We start from the raw sequence: 19,027 nt of genomic DNA on the forward strand, positions 1-19,027 counted from the left end.
TCCCCCGTCCGGGTGGACTGGGAATCAAAAAACCCTGTTGTATTTGTCTTTTTTTAAAGGATAAAAACAAATAGCGCATTTTTTCCTTGACGGCTAACGGTTAATTAGCTGGCAAGGCCTGACGGTAACCGGTTAAAAAAAATTCTCCATTTGGCCTGAGCTGCAGTCCTCTCTGAGCTGCAGTCCTCTCCGAGTGTTTGTTTTTCACCTCCACCACTGGTTGTTGGATATAATAATAAGATACGATTATATGGTAACTAAGAAAAGTGCGGGTCCGGAATTCTCCTTTAACCTACGTTTAACCAAACCCTAGTGTTCCTATTCTGAGGGCAAACATCAGCATTATCTACAAGATATTTTAAATTGGCTTGTGTGTGTGTGTGTGTGTGTGTGTGTGTGTGTGTGTGTGTGTGTGTGTGCGTCAGTCCTCTCACCATAAGGGTACTTGGTATCCAGGCGGTTGTCAGCCGAGCGGGACCAGGGCATGAGGTCATCATCACAGCCGTTGGGCATGCCGTTGTAGCCGATGCCTACGATCTTATTCTCCTGGTTCACAATGCACGCCCCCACCTAGGAACACACAGCCACAAGCAATTGATAGGACCGCAATGGAAATTGGAAACCATTGTTGCAACAGAAGGTCACAATTACTATGAAATCCTGCATCTCGCGTCTGTCCGTCACACGTCCATATTGATTGTTTATTTATTTTCGTGTCCTGCACACGTGATTGTGCCCAACCCTCATGGGTTTATAAGACACCATTTCACAATTGCATTTACAGCATGTTTACATTACATAATTCATTATATTACAACTCAGATTTATACAGAGTACTCCGTCTTCTTTCCCAAGCTTGACAAATAAAATCTGCCACAACAAAAGTCCCTTTGGCAAAACATATCTCCATTTTTACATAGTCATTTAAATCTTGGAAATCCCCACAGATATAAGACATCTTATTAACCAAAATATCCCTTATGTCGTTATATTTAGAGCAGTAAAACAAAAAGTGAACTTCGTTTTCAATTTCATCATTGCGAACGCAGTGAGCCACTTAGTATGACAGCAAGGGCTGAATGTCTGTGTGTCACACTGTTACACCACCCGCCCGCCACCAGAGGGCGCAGCTAGACAGCAAGGGCTGACGCAGCTAGACAGCAAGGGCTGAATGTCTGTGTGTCCCGCTGTTACACCACCCGCCGCTGCTTAACAACGACACTGTCTGTAACTTGCTCGCTGTTACACCACCCGCCGCTGCTTAACAACGACACTGTCTGTAACTTGCTGTACTAGGCCCAACATAAAAATAATACTGTCACAACGACACTGTCTGTAACTAGGCTATGTGTACTAGTGTGTGCATATGGGCTAACGTTAGCTAACCAGTCACAGTCCTGTTTACTGCTGCTCAACAACGACACACCAGAGGGCGCAGCTAGACAGCAAGGGCTGAATGTCTGTGTGTCCCGCTGTTACACCACCCGCCGCTGCTTAACAACGACACTGCTAAGTAGTCACTAATTTCACAGTACCACACACTTCTCACTAATTCGTAATTTATTCTAATTGTTATTGCAATTTACGATCTGCGTTCGCTTCCCGCGTTCTCGCGTCTTACTTGTATATAACCATATATTGTTGCGTCCGTCCGTCACACCTCCATATATGGTTGCCAATCCATCATGCCTCGTGACATCATGGAGAACCCTTAGATGGATCTGACCCTGTGACATCATGTGGCATCATGGAGACCCTTAACGCCACCATATATGGTCACCCCTCGTGACACGTCACGCCACCATACTGTATATGGCCATCTCCATATATGAAGATCATGACACGGACGTCATCTAACCCTGGATAACCATACATGAAGACTGGATCATCTCCTAGATCTGCATAGCCGGCCAGCAACTCTTGTTGATCTGACCTCATCAAACCCTGTACAGTACACTCAAGACACGCTCCATACTGTATGGCCAGTACAGAATTAATTCCATTATGTTGATCTGACCCCCCATATTTGTCATTACATATTGCACAGACTATAGCTTAGCCTACTCACTTCTAATCAGTGGTGGAAACATTACTCAAATGTTTGAATTAAGTAAAAGTATCAATCCTGCTACTAAGTAAAGTAATACTAAGTAAAAGAAGGGTTCACACACACACACACACACACACACACACACACACACACACACACACACACACACACACACACACGGCTCTGCCTCCTTCTCTTTGACAACACAGTAGAGTGAGACTCTCTCTCGTTCGCCCGTAGCTGACTCGAGGCTTGCGGATAGTTTCTGAACGCTTACGCTTAAAATAATGTACTTTCTGACACACTGAAATCCCAAGGCACTCTGGAATGTTATGTTAGCGACGCCCCGTACCGTTGTGTCAAAAGAGTAGTTAACTACACACGGTGTACACAAATGCTGCAGTTAGATTAGCCTTGAGAGCTAGCTAGTGCAGAGGAGAGGGACTTGGTAGAGAGATCGAGAGATGCAGAGCGCTCTGACCATGATCAAGACAGATATATCTCATGTTGCGTTTATAGCGAACTAAGACGGTTGTATCCACACTCACACACAATATGCACATCTGCCCGACCATTTTTTTTACTTGCCCCCGGCAATCGGGCAGGCGTTGGTGTCAAGCCCTGCATCGTCTTGCTCTCTGAGGTCAAGTAACTAGCTGTGGCCTATGGCCAACTGTGTTCAAAATTACTTACAAACTAAGAACTGAACATTCACCTTCCCTTGTGCCCTTCACCATCTCTCTCTCTCACACACACCCACCCCTCTCTCTGTACCCCCCGCAACGTTTCCCCAGGCTAGCGCTCTTTGATCAAGTGGTAGAGGAGTGCTAGGGAAGCTTTCAGTGCTTCAAACACAGACTCCCTGCCAGGCTCTCCCCTCCACCTCTTCTCTCTCGCTCTTCTCACAACCCCCTCATCTGTCCGTTATGTCCATCAAACCTCTGAACCCTTCCTTTGACCTCATCCTTCTGACCCTCCTACAATCTATCAATATAGACAGCTGCAGCATGGGAATACTGTGAGAGAAAGATAGAGCAAAGCAAGAGAGAGAGATTAAGATTAGAGAGTACTGCAAGAGTAAAAGACACAGCAAAGAAAATGAGATGAAAATAATGCAAGAATAAAAGACACAGGAGAGAGAGAGAGAGAGAGAGAGCGAGAGCAAAGATAGAGGAACAGAGAGGCGATGAGGGAGGGAAATCAAAAAGAAAGGCTGAAGGAGCTCATTTCCTCCCTACAATTTAAGATGAAGTCAGCCTTATAATCCCTTTAACTATAGTAAAAGAATAAATTAACTTTTGCACTAATTCGCACTGTAACACGTGTGTGTGTGTGTGTGTGTGTGTGTGTGTGTGTGTGTCAAAAGCACAGTACCGTTTGTTTCTGTGCATCTTTACAAGTGAATTGCAGTCCATCAAGGACACCACCTGGCAGAATACTGTATATACACACACACACAGTGTGCGTGTGTGTGGACAATGGACATGGCATCAGCTCAAAAACCTCAAAGAACTACTATGACCTACGGAGGTGTCCGTGCGGATGCCTGGCTAGAAAGGGGCAGGGGTCCTTGACAGGACGCTTAATAATTCAGGGGTTTACCAACAGACACCTAAAACAGCCACATGAGGGTTTACTGTGCATGCTTGCGTGTGTGCGGTTAGGGAGAGAGAGTGAATGACGGGGTATTGAGGGTGATAGGGTTACACAGAATAAATAACAAAAAAGGGGGTGAAAAAGAAAATCTCATGACTCCCAATGTGTGATTTGTGTGACTAGGAATGGGCACTATTAGGATTATCGATTCCAATTCTGTTTATCGATTTGTGTGACTAGGAATGGGCACCGTTAGGATTTAATTGTATCGATTCCAATTCTGTTTATCGATTTGTGCGACTAGGAATGGGCACCGTTAGGATTTAATTGTATCGATTCCAATTCTGTTTATCGATTTGTGTGACTAGGAATGGGCATCGTTAGAATTCAATTATATCGATTCAAATTCTGATTATCGATTCCCCTTTTCAGTTCCAAAAAATAATAATAAAGGGAAAAAGGGGGGTCGGGGGTCAAATACTTGGATAACAAAAATATCTTAAGCATTAACTGAATTACACAGCATTTACTGCTACAACAAATCGGAACATCCATGACAACACAGTGGAAAGCCAATTTGAGATAACACTTTCAGCTGCTTGTTGTTCATTACCGGACAATTATGTTAGCGTTTAGCAGTGACACTGCAACTTGCAACGCCATGGATGGTGGTCAGAATAATGAGTGTACACGGTGTCGATGTGAAACACTATACCGTTTGAAGTGTTGTGGCCTCTCTGAGAGCAGGAAAACCAGAGAGAAAACTGAAGAGTGCCACAGAGCAATAATACCTTTGAGGTCTCAGGATTAAACTAACTAACTAGTATTAGTAGCACTGTTAATGTTACCCATGTGTTGCTACACATGTGCAGGAATACAAGAACACTCATTCCAAAACACGGTCGTTCCGGGTCAAATCCGGAGACCTCAACAGTATTCAGTAAAACATTCAGTAAACCTAACCTCAGTAAAACTACCGGTATGCCTAAACTCAACCTTATTTGGCTCCTAAACCTAACTTCAGTAAAACTTATGCCTAAACCTAACCTTATTCAGTGAACTATGCCTGAACTATTCCTAATAGGGATGCACGATATACAGTATTCGGTAGCATAATCGGAATTGGCCATATCGGCCATAAAAATGCGGTATCGGATCGGTCTCAAAATAATACAGATTATTTAATTGGTTTTCACCAGCAAAAAAATAATAAATATGTAAAAACTCATCAATGAGTTCAATATAAATCGAAAGTGTCTAGTACCGCTAGTCTAAAAGTCAAATCAAATATGGTGTAAATCTTAAATAAATACAACTTTACATTTGTCTACATTGAATTTGTGTACTCCTCTCATTCAGTAGTCATTCAGTTGTGAACACACTTGGAAAAGAGGGGATGCACACGCAGATTAGACACACCAATGGACCGACATGTGGAAACAACGGTCGGACATGCGATGGAACATGCGCTGCTCCGTGCTTGCACTTAGGGTTACGTTAGGGTTTGAAGTAGGTTGTCTGTCAAATGACAGTCAGACCAATATTATGTCTAAACTAAAGCCTGTACCCGGAAAAGAGTATAGGCTATTTATTGATTGATTGAATACTTTATTAACAGGCTTTGGGCCAAGCCCCTAAGGCCTAGGCTTGTTTGGTATCGGCAGATATGATCCTGCAAATAATCAGAGATATGGGTCATAATTTCATAATTGTGCACCACTAATTCCTGACCTTAGTAAATAATAATACAAGGACCTTTGGAGGCAAGCGGTCCGCAGAATAAGTTGGGGGCGAGTGTGATTTGGGGCAAGCATTCCGGTTACCATCTGCATCACCATATATAGACGTCTACGTCATGGAAACATTACAACAGCAACCTCATATAATAGGAACAGGAAAACATCGAGTTGGGGCTCTCACTCTAACATGAACCTCAGGATTGTCCCTGACATCACAGGCATAGCACCAGTCTTAAGCTGAATACTGAGTGCTTCACAGACCCACCTGAGCAACAAGACTTTCATGGAGCTCAAAACAACGTGATTTGATTTCAGTCAGATGGGAGCTGCAGGAGAGGTGGTTTTTAGCAGTCCTACTCGGGTCTGCACGGAGAACCGCCTGTGCTGGGATCTGAGCCCTAAGCAGATCCAGCAGGTGTCCGACGAGCTCATCAGCAAGACCAAGGAGGTGTACGATGCCGTGGGCTCCCTGGACCTGGACAACGTTACCTTCAGCAACACTGTGAAGGCCCTGGCCGAGGCGGAGGTGGAGTACCTCGTCCAGTGGAACACGTTTTACTTCAACCGACACGTGTCTCCCAGTAAAAAGGTGAGGACCGCCAGCACACGGGCGGACAAAAAGCTGTCCGAGTTTAACGTGGACATGAGCATGAGAAAGGACGTCTACCAGAGGATTGAGGCTCTGAGCATGAAGGTGGATATTGACAGTCTTACGTCAGAGGACAAGAGATACATGGATAGACACCTTAAACTGGGCAGAAATTACGGACTGCATCTGCCCGAAGATAAACAAGACGAAATAAAGGACATTAACAAACAGTTAATACAACTATGTATCGGCTGTAAAAAGCAGAACTCAACCACGTTGAAGAAGCTAGTGAAGCTACATGCTCGGATGAGCGCTTTGCTGGGTTTCAAGACGCACGCCGACTTTGTCCTGGGGATGAACATGGCAAATTCCGCAGAGAAGGTCTCCATCTTTCTGGAGGAGCTGGCCCATAAGCTGAAGCCGCTGGGAGACGAGGAGAGAGCGATCCTTCTCAAACTAAAAAAGGAGCAGTGTCAGAAGAGTGGTCTGCCATTTAACGGCAAGCTGTATGAATGGGACCTGCCATACTACATGTCCCAGGTGATTAAGAAGGAGTATGGAGTGGATCACGACCAGTTGAAGGAGTATTTTCCTTTGGAGGTTGTGACCCAGGGTCTGCTTGACATCTACCAAGACCTGCTGGGACTGTCGTTCAGCCTGGTGGACGGCGCCCCTGTGTGGCATCCCGACGTCACCCTGTACTGCGTCACCGACCACTCTTCTCGACAGACTGTTGGACAGTTCTACCTCGACCTGTTCACCAGAAAGGGAAAGTACAGAGGAGAAGCTTACTTCGGCCTGCAGCCCAGCTGTCTGCTGTCTGATGGGAGCAGACAGATGTCTGTCGCCGCCATAGTGACCAACTTCAGTAAACCCAAGATCACCCCCTGCCTCCTGCATCACGAGGAGGTGGAGATATACTTCCATGAGTTTGGTCATGTCATGCACTACCTCTGTGCTCAGGTTGACTACGCAGTGTTCAGTTCATCCCAGGTGGAGAGGGACTTTGTGGAGGCACCCTCACAGATGTGGGAGAACTGGGTTTGGGAGAAGGAACCTCTACAGAGAGTTTCTAAACACTACAAGACTGGAGCTCCGATTCCAGACGACCTGTTGGACAAACTCATCAAGTCTCGCCTCGCCAACACTGGTATGGACTACCTTCAGGATATAGTCCAGGCTAAGTTGGACCAGGCCCTTCACACTCAGACTGGACTGGACCCGGGTAAGGAATATGCCAGGCTCAGAAAGGAGATTCTGGGAGTCCCTGCTTCTCAAATGACCATGACCAACATATCAGCTACGTTTGGGGACCCAGTAGACGGAAACCAAGCCAAGGACTATCGCTACCTGTGGAGCGAGGTGTTGGCCATGGACATGTTCTACAGTCGTTTCAAACGGGAAGGCATCATGAACCCTAAGGTGGGTTTGGACTACAGGAACTGCATCCTGAAGCCTGGTGGTTCCAAGGATGCCAAGGAGATGCTGAAGAACTTTTTGGGTCGTGAACCCAATCAGGAAGCATTCCTCCTGAGCAAAGGACTAACTGCTTTCAATCAGGAAAAAATCCTCCTGAGAAAAGGACTAACCGCTTTGAAAACCAGGAAAAGAAAACTAAAGGAGAGTCACATGAAGAAAAGAAAAAGAAAGTAAAAGTCAGCATTTTAAGTATCAAGTATTTAGTTTAATTTGATTTAAGTGTTCCTGTATTGAGCAGTACTAGCGTTTCAACACTTGTCTATCTATTTGTTCCACTGCATACCACAATGTATGTCCTAGTTGTGTTGCTGTAGCTGCCTCAGCAGTTCAGTTCTTGTTCTGAGGGTTAAGTTATGCTCTGAACACTGCTTTATGTTATGGTTTCACTATACACTAAACTCATTTCAGTTGTAACGTGAAACACAATCCAGAATGATTTGATTATGTTGGTGTCAATATGATTGAAAGTAATAATTGTGTAAATGTATTTTGTTTCACCACGTTGGAACTAAAGTGAGGATTGCATCATGCATTGCTTTTCTTTGGAATGTGAAGTTAAATTGCTTTTCTTTGGAATGTGAAGTTAAATTGTTTTAAATTTTGCACAGATTGGAACTAACGTGAGGATTGCATCATGCATTGCTTTTCTTTGGAATGTGAAGTTAAATTGTTTTTAATTTTGCACAGAGTTGGAGATATGCAGTAGCAATCCAAAGACTAATTGTGTACCATTAGTCTTCTAGCAAGTGTGTTATTAATCTTCATTGTTCTGGCTGTCAATCAGGTGCTGCACGTGCACATGGATAATTTTATATAATTAATTTTATATTCAAATGTATATTAGTATCACATGGGTTGCTTTTGTCATTAGTTTACTACGTTTGTATAGTGCTCAGTTCTACTGTTCTGCTGATGAGGGTTTGAAGATAAACAGTGACAAATACAAATTGAGTACCATTTATCTTCTACAGATTCAACTTCTAAACTCCTCTAAGCACACACTTTAGTTTTTAGTCTCTGGACACTGACGGCAAAATTACATCATTGACATGAAAATGTGCCGGAAATGGAACGCCGTTGTTCTAAAATGTATTTTTGTAGTTTTGTTTCAAACTGAATTCTGGGAAACACAGTTCTACCACCATAGACAGACCACAGGCAGTGTTTATCCTACCTTGAAGGTCAAATCGATTTTATTTGTCTAAAAGGTGTTTCCTATAGGGCAGGTTTAACCCAGTGGTTCTCAACCTTTCTGCACTCGGTACAGGTTATTCAATTTACTTTGATATTTTACATAACAGTATAATGACATGCCCTGCTCATTATTTTTCTTCTTCCTTATATTATTTTCGTATTTTTTATTATAATTATGTTCTTATTTGTATTATTGAGCGGTACAAGCCGCTCCAACATTTGACCCATCTGTGTGTCCATCTCTCTATACTCTATCTATATCAGCACATTTTGTTTGTCCATATCAGTATGGCAACAGCAGCTGCAGCCACCGAGCGGTGGTGTTGAGCTGACTTGATCACACACACACAAACAAATTAACCAAGATCCAGACCCGATACTAATATAAGCTACATTTGCCTTTTATTGTCTCCACCAGGCCGAAGGCATGGGGGAGAGTATGTTTTGCACTCCGTCCGTCCGTGTGTCCGTGTGTCCGTCCGTGTGTGTGTCCGTGAGCAGCTAATCTCGGCCACCATTAACCCGGTCGATGCCAAATTTTGCACACACACTCCCTGGATGCCAACGATGAACCTCTGCCCCAAACTTTCCAGAACGGCCTGTTATAGCGCCACCAGGAGGCCGCTTTGTGCAAAACAAGTTTTTGCACAGTACACCTACAGATTTTGTCCAAACATCTCGCAATGGTACACAGTCTCTCTTTCAGATTTCTCAGACTCCATCCTGATTGGTTAAGATTGGCTTCCAAAGTTCACAGGAGTGCTCACAGGAGTGCTCAGTTACAAACAAAATGCTGCAAATCATGAACACATCGCGTGATTTCCGTGAAATTGTGCACGCACATTCCCACTAGGCCGAGGAAGAAATGCCACATGAACAATTTCAACTCAGCCTCAAGGTGGCGCTATAACTGGCCGAAAAGTGTTTTTACCTCTAACTGCACGGATCTGTGGATAACTTTGTATGCCAACTCCCTAGTTTACTTTTGTTGCCCTTTTATCCAACCACCAGATGAAGGCAAGCTGCAATGTCCTACATTCCTATCCTGGTGGAGACCTGTGCCCAGAAGGGCACTTTTTCTAGTTTCAATTCATTTTGACGTCTCACCTAGGTGCAGAATCCCATGACACATGCTTGAGACTGACAGGACCTCTCAATTTTTATCTCACACTCACACACACACACACCAAGTCCTGACGCAGTTTCAATATTGACATTACTCAAGTGAGATGTGTTGGTTTTATAGATTTAACAGCCATATTAGACTAATATAGCTACCAGTATGTATGACACCTGTATTTACCCAAGGAATAAGTAACCTGAATTTACCCATAGAATAAGGGTTTATATTATCATCGAAGCAGACAGACAGACTTTCTGTCTGTGAGCACATCTGTCCTGTGCTCTCGTTGGCTGCAATATGGACCTTCTTGGGGTGCCACGTAGCAACTATGTTCATACTGTATGATGTCCAGTCGGCGAGTGTCAAATATCAAATCTGCTAGATATTCAGAAACTCTCGGGAAGAGAGAGCACTTTTATCGGCACTGGATCTTCTCTCAGAGCCCTTCACCCACAGCGAGAAAAACCTTGGCTATCAAAGCCTAGGCTATCTTGCGTCAGATCGGGGGTTTTGCAATTACCAAAAACCTCCCCAACAGCATAATCAGCGCAAATATCGTGGAGTGTGTAGGGGTCATAAGTCATTTTATGTTTGGTTGCGCTAAGTTGTTAACTGAAAATTGTAGATCTACAAGCTTGCAAATTCAGCATTCAACAAAGTGTAAAATCAGCCATTACGACACCATCATGGCCCCCCAAAATACATTTGTGTCAACTAAATCAACCGTTTTATTCAACAGACTATGACTAAACAATTTGCTGTTAAAATTAACACTGATTCACACAAACAAAGGGCCAAAAAGTGTGACAATTACTATAGTCTGGTTGCCCTGTTAGGGCAATCACATTAATTACAATGCAACAGAGTACCTGGGAGCTTGGATCCTTGCTTCTCTGTGCTGACAGGAAGGCCACAGCCATAAAATACTCGGGCCATTCTAGGTAGTCGTCTCTCTTCTTGGTGACACTGGTTAGAGACAGAAGACGCCATCAAAGAGGAGATTAGACATACTGTACCTAAAGATGTTACATTTAATCCTGGGTTCACATTATATTAGGGCTGTCACGGTTATACAACTTTACTTGACGATTTTGTCAAACAAATAACTGATTAACAATTAAATTGTCTGTGTGGCAGATATGACAAATAACTTAAACAAACAAATAGATGCAATTAGATTTAACACAATGTGTGGAAATGGAGGATGTACAAGCTCAATGTGCCTCATGTCAACTCATTGAGCTTGTAGATCAGCTATTTCCACCATTTCTGAAAATGTATGAACCTTTTCTCAGCATGGAAACAATTATGAAGATTATGCAAAAGAAAGTGATTATCTCAAATAATTGTGATTAGGCAATTATGTCATAATTGTGACCAACAGACTACAAGCCGATATTCAATTGAAGTCAGTGACTTGAAGAGTGCAAATGACACGAAGGCACATAGGGAAATCCAACCTTGTAGACCAGGGGTTACCAGAGTTACTACAGGGCCGCCACAACTTTCCATCTAACCACTTGAACCCTAACATCAATATTCTGTGAGAAACATTCGCTGAAAGTAGCTGATCTGCAAGCTCACAATGAGTCGCATTGGCTATTGGTAACAAAGAGATTTGGTAATTTGGAAAGAAAACAGAACACAAAGTACAGAGCCAAAGAAAGCTTATGGTTGAAGAAAGCATTAACATTAATCCGTTCCCAACATTAGGGCTGCACGATTAATCAAATTTAAATCGAAATTGGATATTTTGGTTTGGATGTTAAAAAAAAATGAAAATCGGAAAATCGACTTTCACTTTAATTAGGGTAATTAAGTTACGGATCTCGCTCATTAAAAGCACTGCACAGGCCAATGTTGGTGGATTAATCATAAAGTGCCAACGGAAAAAGCTCATAGCTTATCAATACCGTGTCCCAAGTCGACCTACTGTCCCTTACATTAACTGTTTATTTTGCATCGAGGAGCGATGTGTGTATGTCGCCTCGTCTAAAAACAAAGTGAAGCCTGCCTGACTTATGCTTCGTCATACGACGTGTTGCATGCTGAAAATAGCTGATCTGCAAGCTCACAACGCGACTTGCCTCCGCAACACGTTGTGAGCTTGTAGATCGGCTATTTTCAGCACACGGAAATATGCAGGATGTGAGACGTTCCGAAACTTTTGCCTTCACAATAAACGCATCAGCTTCTCAAGTTGAAGAGAGCTACTGTATATGGGGCTACATTTTCACGTGGCCCATTTGACAAGACAAGCGAAGTGGAAAAGGATTATCGATTCGGTCAGTGGCATTTCACATTGCAAAAGGGTGCAGGAAGAGTGGGCAACTAAAACATTGTGGGCACCTCAGTGTTAAATTGGCAAAAAAAAATTGAATGTAAAAAATTAATTAAAAAATGAATTAATTTGCATAATGTTAATGGACATAATATTGTAATGTGTGTCCCTGGCTGAGTCCGTCCGAGCACGGAAATAGTGTTCGCCCCTTGGCCTGAAAAACGACCCTTGTTCTACACTTTACACCCCTACTTGAACTCTGACAGTGTGTGAGACAGAGGAGGTACACTACACTTAACATGACATTATGAGTGGATGTGTAGGCGTGCTGTGGACTCAATGTGCTGAGAGGTAGTTACCCCGGCCTAGAAAGTAACTGGTTTTATCATTTGTATACTTGAAGTGGAGTTTGAATGCAATATACTTTCACTTTACTCAGGTGCAGTACTGAAATATATGTGAAAAAACAAATACATTTGGGACAAATCTAAAGAAGTAAAAGTAACATTTTTCAAATAATTTGGCTACATCTTCTTGATTGTGCACATTCTATGCGTTTAATTCTCTCCAAGAGATGGTTTAATTTTGTTTATTTCTATTGGACAAGCATGTATGTTACATTATAATTACATGCTGATAAAATAAACAATAAATCAGATGGTATACTATTAAGTACTGTAACTCAGTACTTGAAATCTTTTTTTCTTTTTTTTATCCCACGATTTTGTAACCCAGTTTTCTTTTCACCCAGTGCCAATTATCTAATATAATCCTGGGCGCTACACTTCCTCTGCCTACCTGGGGGGGCAGCGGACTGACCTCATGCCTCCTTCTATGCATGAGGAGTCCAAGCTGCTTCTTTTCACCTGACAGAGGGGAATTTCCCCGGCCGGACATACAATCTTTTTTTTTTAAGCGTTGGCAGATACAGGCTATGAGAAATTTTCACTAAATACTTTATTTAAGAAATTTGGTTGACTACTAAATCGTACTTCTACTCAGGTTATTATTAGTACTTTTTTGCTACTCTACCGACCTGAAGTATGCGTGTGAATTTACTCTCATATGGATTGGAGGGCAGAGGTGGTGTAGGAGAGGGGCAGTAAATTGCAACGTGATCCCTGAACAGCACTCTCTTGGTGGGATGAGGAGAAAATGAGAGGGCCTTGAGGTCAGGTGTGATGGAGGCGTTTGCATCAAGTTCTCTCCAGTATCAAATCGCATCAAACACACCCACGTCCCACACCCTTATACCTGCATGCTCATATAGCCGACAGGGTAAAAGCAGTAGGAACACCAATCATTTCATATTCATATTATACAATGTAGGCATTTTGCAGACGCTCGTAATGCAGAGCGACTTACAGTAAGCAAGGAAAACACGAAGCAATACAATGCATACAGTATAAATGGTCATCTAGGATCATAGGTAAAGGACCTACTGTATACAGTATAATAAGAAACTACACACACTACACTATAGGATACATTAGGTAGGGATATAGGCCGGGGGCCACAACTGTAGATTGATTGTGTGTGGGGGGCCCGCACAGCGTGCACGCACAGTCCGCACACGGACATTTTGTGGGTTCTCAAAATGCATGTTGTGCTCAAACACGAAGATGTATGTATATATAAAATACATGTCTGCACAGTAATGAGCAGGATAATGTGTCTACACATGTATATGCTACCTTAGATGTAGACCTATTTGACAGTGCATAAACAAAAGAGGGAAAAATCACACCAGTGTGAACAGAGTAGTGCAACTCCGTGTGGGGGTCCCCGGAACTTCCAGACCCACAGGAACGCCACGTCGTATGGGAAGCCGTTTAGGCCATAAATGCATAGTCAACTCGCACATACATGTATACTTCTCTTGCACATACATATTGGTACTTCACTTGCACATACATGCATATCTCACATACACATACATACATACATACTGCATTCGCACATATATAAATACTTCACTTGCACATACATACGTACTTCATTCACACATATATAAATACTTCATTTGCACGTGTGTGTGTGTGTGTGTGTGTGTGTGTGTGTGTGTGTGTGTGAGAGAGAGAGAGAGTATGAATGTATATGCACAAAAGTATGTATATAACAGGAAGGCAATTCCTGGAACAGGAAGCTCGCAAGATGGTATATTTTTACCCCTAAAATGATGCCTGCATGTAACCTGTTAATTAATACTATGGTTTATTAATAATAATAATAATAATAGTAATTATTATTATTGCTATATACACGTGGTACCTTTTTACCCCTAATGTGATGCCTGGAATCAGCTGCGCTATCATGTGACAAAAGCCTTGAGCCTTACCTACAGAACTCGGGGAGAAAGGAAATACCTCGGGACGTTTGTTATGGCGCTGGTGTTGTGTTTATGCTACTTTAGTTTGCAAACTCTGGCTTTGTCTTAAGAATTGCACTACACTTACAATCTGAATCAGTGTTTGAACTTCTGACAACAATGTCATGGTTTGATAACTGAGCCAATTATATAAAGACGGATATTCTTCATCATCATCGTCACAGCAGCATTTTTTTTTCAATGGCAATAATAAAGTTACAAATATTTAATCACATAGCGCTAAACAGCCAACGGCTTGAGTGTAGTCATTTAGAAGTCTGAAATTTCTCTCACGGCTAGCTGTATCTAGCCCTGGACCAGGGCTAGCTGTAGCCCTACAAGCAGAACCCAATGCTACTGAAGTTTCTGACATTTTTTAGACCCAGAGCATTGGGTCCTATTCCACCTCCACCCTGCCACCGGGTACGCACACATATATAAACGTAAACAACTTCGGATAAGTCCTTCTGCGCTCTTTCAGGACTTTTTTTTCGTGTGAGGGCTTCTGAATGTGTGAACTTTAAGTACCTATAAATACCTCTGCGAATATCTCCTGTGGCGCGGAAGCCGTTAAGTATTTAAGTATTTGTTTGACCGATTTGGTCGCTTTGATTCTTCTCTTCCTTCCTTGTTTATTGACACCTCATTGTACCGCCTATCTGGCTAGCTTACAATTTAGGCATTTAGCAGACGCTCTTAATCCAGAGCGACTTACATTTAAGCAAGAACAAAAGCATGGGAATACATCACATAAAAGCATGTATCATGAAACATGCGTAAGCTAAGAAAGTAACAGTGGAATATCTATATAATGAAACTATACATACACTATACATATAAACTATACATATTTACTACCATGCTATACATATGTACTATGGCGTGCTGTGACTATATACAATACAATTATAGTGCTGTCTACATAACATGCTATAAGTCTGTGTCAAATGCTATCTAAGCCAACTAGCTTGTGGCGCTATAGCTATGACAGAGCAGATCAGAGGCAGGGACGTAGCCGGCACAAGCCAACCGCACACCGGGAGGCGGTACAATAAACGGTAAACAAACAAGAAGAAATAAAGCGACCAAATCGGTCAAACAAAGATTAAAAATACTTACCGGCTTCCGCGCCACAGGAGATATTCGCAGCGGAATGTATAGGTACTTATAGTTCACAAATTCAGAAGCCCTCAAAGGAAAACAGGCCGTCAAACGGCGCAGATACGATGTTACGGAGCATATTTATGTCCGCGTTCCAAAATTCCCATACGAAAATATAGTTATGAACAGGGACCCTACATAAAACTCATCCAAATTTCAGAAAAGCTTTATGGAGGGTTCCGAGAGGGGCTAGGCTAGCTGTATCATTCTCTGTAGTGCACTCGATGCATCTCAATAAACTTTGGGGAAAAAAAAATAACAAAGTCTCTATTGCCATTTAAGACATTGATTTGCAAAAAAAAATAAAATAAAAAATCAAGTGGACAGTCTTCATTTTTGCACTACCTCCAGTTCAGCACTCAGCAATTACAGGCCTGTTCCTGACTGTTGCATTTCCATTAGCTTTTCATTTGTTATGGAAAAAATGGTGTCCTGGCGAATTATGTGACCATCTTGCGAGCTTCCTGTTCCAGGAATTGCCTTCCTGTTATATACATACTTTTGTGCATATACATATCACACACACACACACACACACACACACACACACACACACACACACACACACACACACACACACACACACACACACACACACACACACACACACACACACACACGTATGTATGTGCAAGTGAAGTATGTATGTGCAAATTAAGTATGTATGTATGTGCGAATGAAGTATTTATATATGTGTGAATGAAGTATGTATGTATGTATGTACAAGTGAAGTATGTATGTATGTGCAAGTGAAGTATTTATATATGTGCGAATGCAGTATGTATGTACATTGTACAAGTGAAGTATGTATGTGCAAGTGAAGTACCTAAATGTATGTATGTGCAAGTGAAGTATGCATGTATGTGTATGTGAGATATGCATGTATGTGCAAGTGAAGTACCAATATATAAGAGAAGTATACATGTATGTGCGAGTTGACTATGCATTTATGGCCTAAACGGCTTCCCATAACGTCGCGGCTAACTGCCGCGACGGACAGATTCCCAGAAACGCTCTCCTCCACGGCAGTCAGCCGCGGAGGTGGAGCTTAATTTCCATCCACCAGCTGTCTAAAAACCCGGAAAAGAAGCTGCGGACAGCCGAGAATGTCCGCGGTGTGGCAGCACCTAGACAGTGAGTCAACTCATGACGAGACCAGCATTAATATAATCTGCTTAATGAACGTCGTGCCTCGACTGCCATGTGACATGTCAAACTAGGGGGTTTTCATGATGCTGAATCCATTCCAAGCATTAGTTTTGCACAAAATCACTCCTTGGGCTAAAACGGCCATGATGAAAGCATGGACATATGCAAGTTAGCATCTGGAAGTTTCTACCTGCTGGGGACCCATACTCAACATTTCTAACATAAAACCTTGGTGTACTCAACATGTCCGGGTTCACAATGGGGCTCTATGGGCTGGCAAGTAGATTAATACGCAAATCCGATCAAAAAAGCTAAAAGCTGTGCCGTTTATACTTTCCATCAGTGATGTACATTTTCAGGGTTGGTCTTTCAGATGGTTCCCAACTTCCCATGATGACCATTTTATGAGTCCCACTTCAACGAAGTTACAGTAGGAGTCATATTGACATTTTTACAAATTCACGTATAAAATATATCTGAAAGAAATAAACACAATTCTAAATCTTCTAAAGAGTTATGCAAACAACAGTGCAAAGTATTTTCAAACAAAGTAAATTAAATAGCAACAAATTACAGTACAGTGCGGAGTACAGTAGTGGAGTAGTGTGTCCATGGGACACCCAGAAAGGTCCACAGATGTGTCCATTATCAATAATCTGCGTTTTGGGATGCAAAATGCACCCTATAGCTCCCTCTGGTATTATGGGTGTGGACTAGTGCATGCATAGTCGTAGAAACCGTGTACTAGGGTATAGGTCTCCTGTTAGGGTCTTTAAAGTGTTTTTGTTAACCAGTGAGGAGATACTGCAGGAATCTACAACACCATCTATTCTACACCAACAAACGGTAACGTACACCACCAGCACCAACACAACACACTTGTAACACTGTGTGTGTGTGTGTGTGTGTGTGTGTGTGTGTGTGTGTGTGTGTGTGTGTGTGTGTGTGTGTGTGTGTGTGTAAGTGTGTGTGTGTGTGTGTGTGTGTGTGTGTGTGTGTGTGTGTGTGTGTGTGTGTGTGTGTGTGTGTGTGTGTGTGTGTGTGTGTGTGTGTGCGTGCGTGCGTGCGCAAAGCAGACAACCAACGTTAACAGACGCACGCACACAAAGTGACAAGTCAACACACACAAACACAGCAAATTCATAAAACTGAACACAAACCATCTACAGAAAAGTGAAACTGAAACAACGTGTGTGAATGAATGAATGACATAAACATGACGTTACCCGTTCATTGACGCAGCGTGTTGTTGTGTGTGTGCCTCCATGCTGCAGCAGGAACCAACGCACTGAAGTATTATTTATGTATTTACACACCAAGCTTCCTTGTTGCACACCAGGATGTGATGGAAATCTCCCGCGCAGGAAGCTGTCATCATCTGTGTTGCCAGATTTAGCAAAATAAGTAACCAGGTTTTTTTTTTGATTGATTGAAATATTTATTAACAGTTTGTAGAATTTACAGTACATTTTAAGCACAAACTCAATACAAAGACTGTCAACTGTGAGTGGACGACCCAATTAAGCATTACACTTGTTGATTGATTGATTGAAATATTTATTAACAGTTTGTAGAATTTACAGTACAACCGGGACAACGCTCCACACGTCCCAAACTCTTCTCCCTTCTGGCTCCAAAACTGTGGAATGCACTTCCCATTGCAGTCAGAACTGCAGCATCACTCCCAATCTTCCGCCGTAGCCTGAAAACCCACCTTTTCAGACTCCATCATGGCCCATAGCACTTACCCTAACCCCTTAGATAGAATTTCTGTTGGCTTAGATAGCATTTGACTTAGACTTATAGCATGTTATGTAGACAGCACTATAATTGTATTGTATATAGTCATAGCACGCCATAGTACATATGTATAGCATAGTAGTGAATATGTATAGTTTATTATGTATAGTGTATGTATAGTTTCATCATATAGATATTCCACTGTTACCTTCTTAGCTTACGCATGTTTCATGATAAATGCTTTTATGTGATGTATTCCCATGCTTTTGTTCTTGCCTAAATGTAAGTCGCTCTGGATTAAGAGCGTCTGCTAAATGCCTAAATTGTAAATTGTAAATTGTACATTTTAAGCACAAACTCAATACAAAGACTGTTAACTGTGAGTGGACGACCCAATTAAGCATTACACTTGTTTACAACAGGGTCCACATTGTTCAATTCATCAAAACATTTAGAGACATACAAATAGACACTTCTATGTAGCTAAAGAACAGAACAGGAATTCATCATATAGGAAGCAAAAAGGGAAAAGATACATATACAGTGAGGGGAAATGGG

The 19,027-nt window shown here is 42.3% G+C and overlaps 2 protein-coding genes across 2 annotated transcripts in view; one reads left to right on the forward strand and one right to left on the reverse strand.

Moving 5' to 3' along the window:
* The window catches only part of dctd (dCMP deaminase), a 31,041-nt gene extending 13,026 nt beyond the window's left edge, over window positions 1–18,015 (reverse strand). The window contains exons 1-3 of the mRNA XM_083764960.1: window positions 17,956–18,015; window positions 10,640–10,736; window positions 435–570 (exon numbers count right to left, since the gene is read on the reverse strand). Of these exons, the coding sequence (XP_083621086.1) occupies window positions 435–570; window positions 10,640–10,736; window positions 17,956–17,996 (274 nt within the window). The 5' untranslated portion in view covers window positions 17,997–18,015. The remainder of the gene's footprint in view (window positions 1–434; window positions 571–10,639; window positions 10,737–17,955) is intronic.
* Window positions 5,705–7,627, forward strand: LOC310859158 (thimet oligopeptidase-like; the record flags this gene model as incomplete). The annotated part of the gene is made up of 1 exon (XM_083765557.1): window positions 5,705–7,627. The coding sequence occupies one exon, from the start codon at window positions 5,705–5,707 to the stop codon at window positions 7,625–7,627; it is 1,923 nt and encodes a 640-aa protein (XP_083621683.1).
* Window positions 18,016–19,027: the final 1,012 nt, after the last annotated feature.

Source organism: Protomyctophum parallelum (genome assembly GCF_964188405.1).
Source record: "Protomyctophum parallelum genome assembly, chromosome: 5".
Classification (NCBI taxonomy): Eukaryota; Metazoa; Chordata; class Actinopteri; order Myctophiformes; family Myctophidae; genus Protomyctophum; species Protomyctophum parallelum.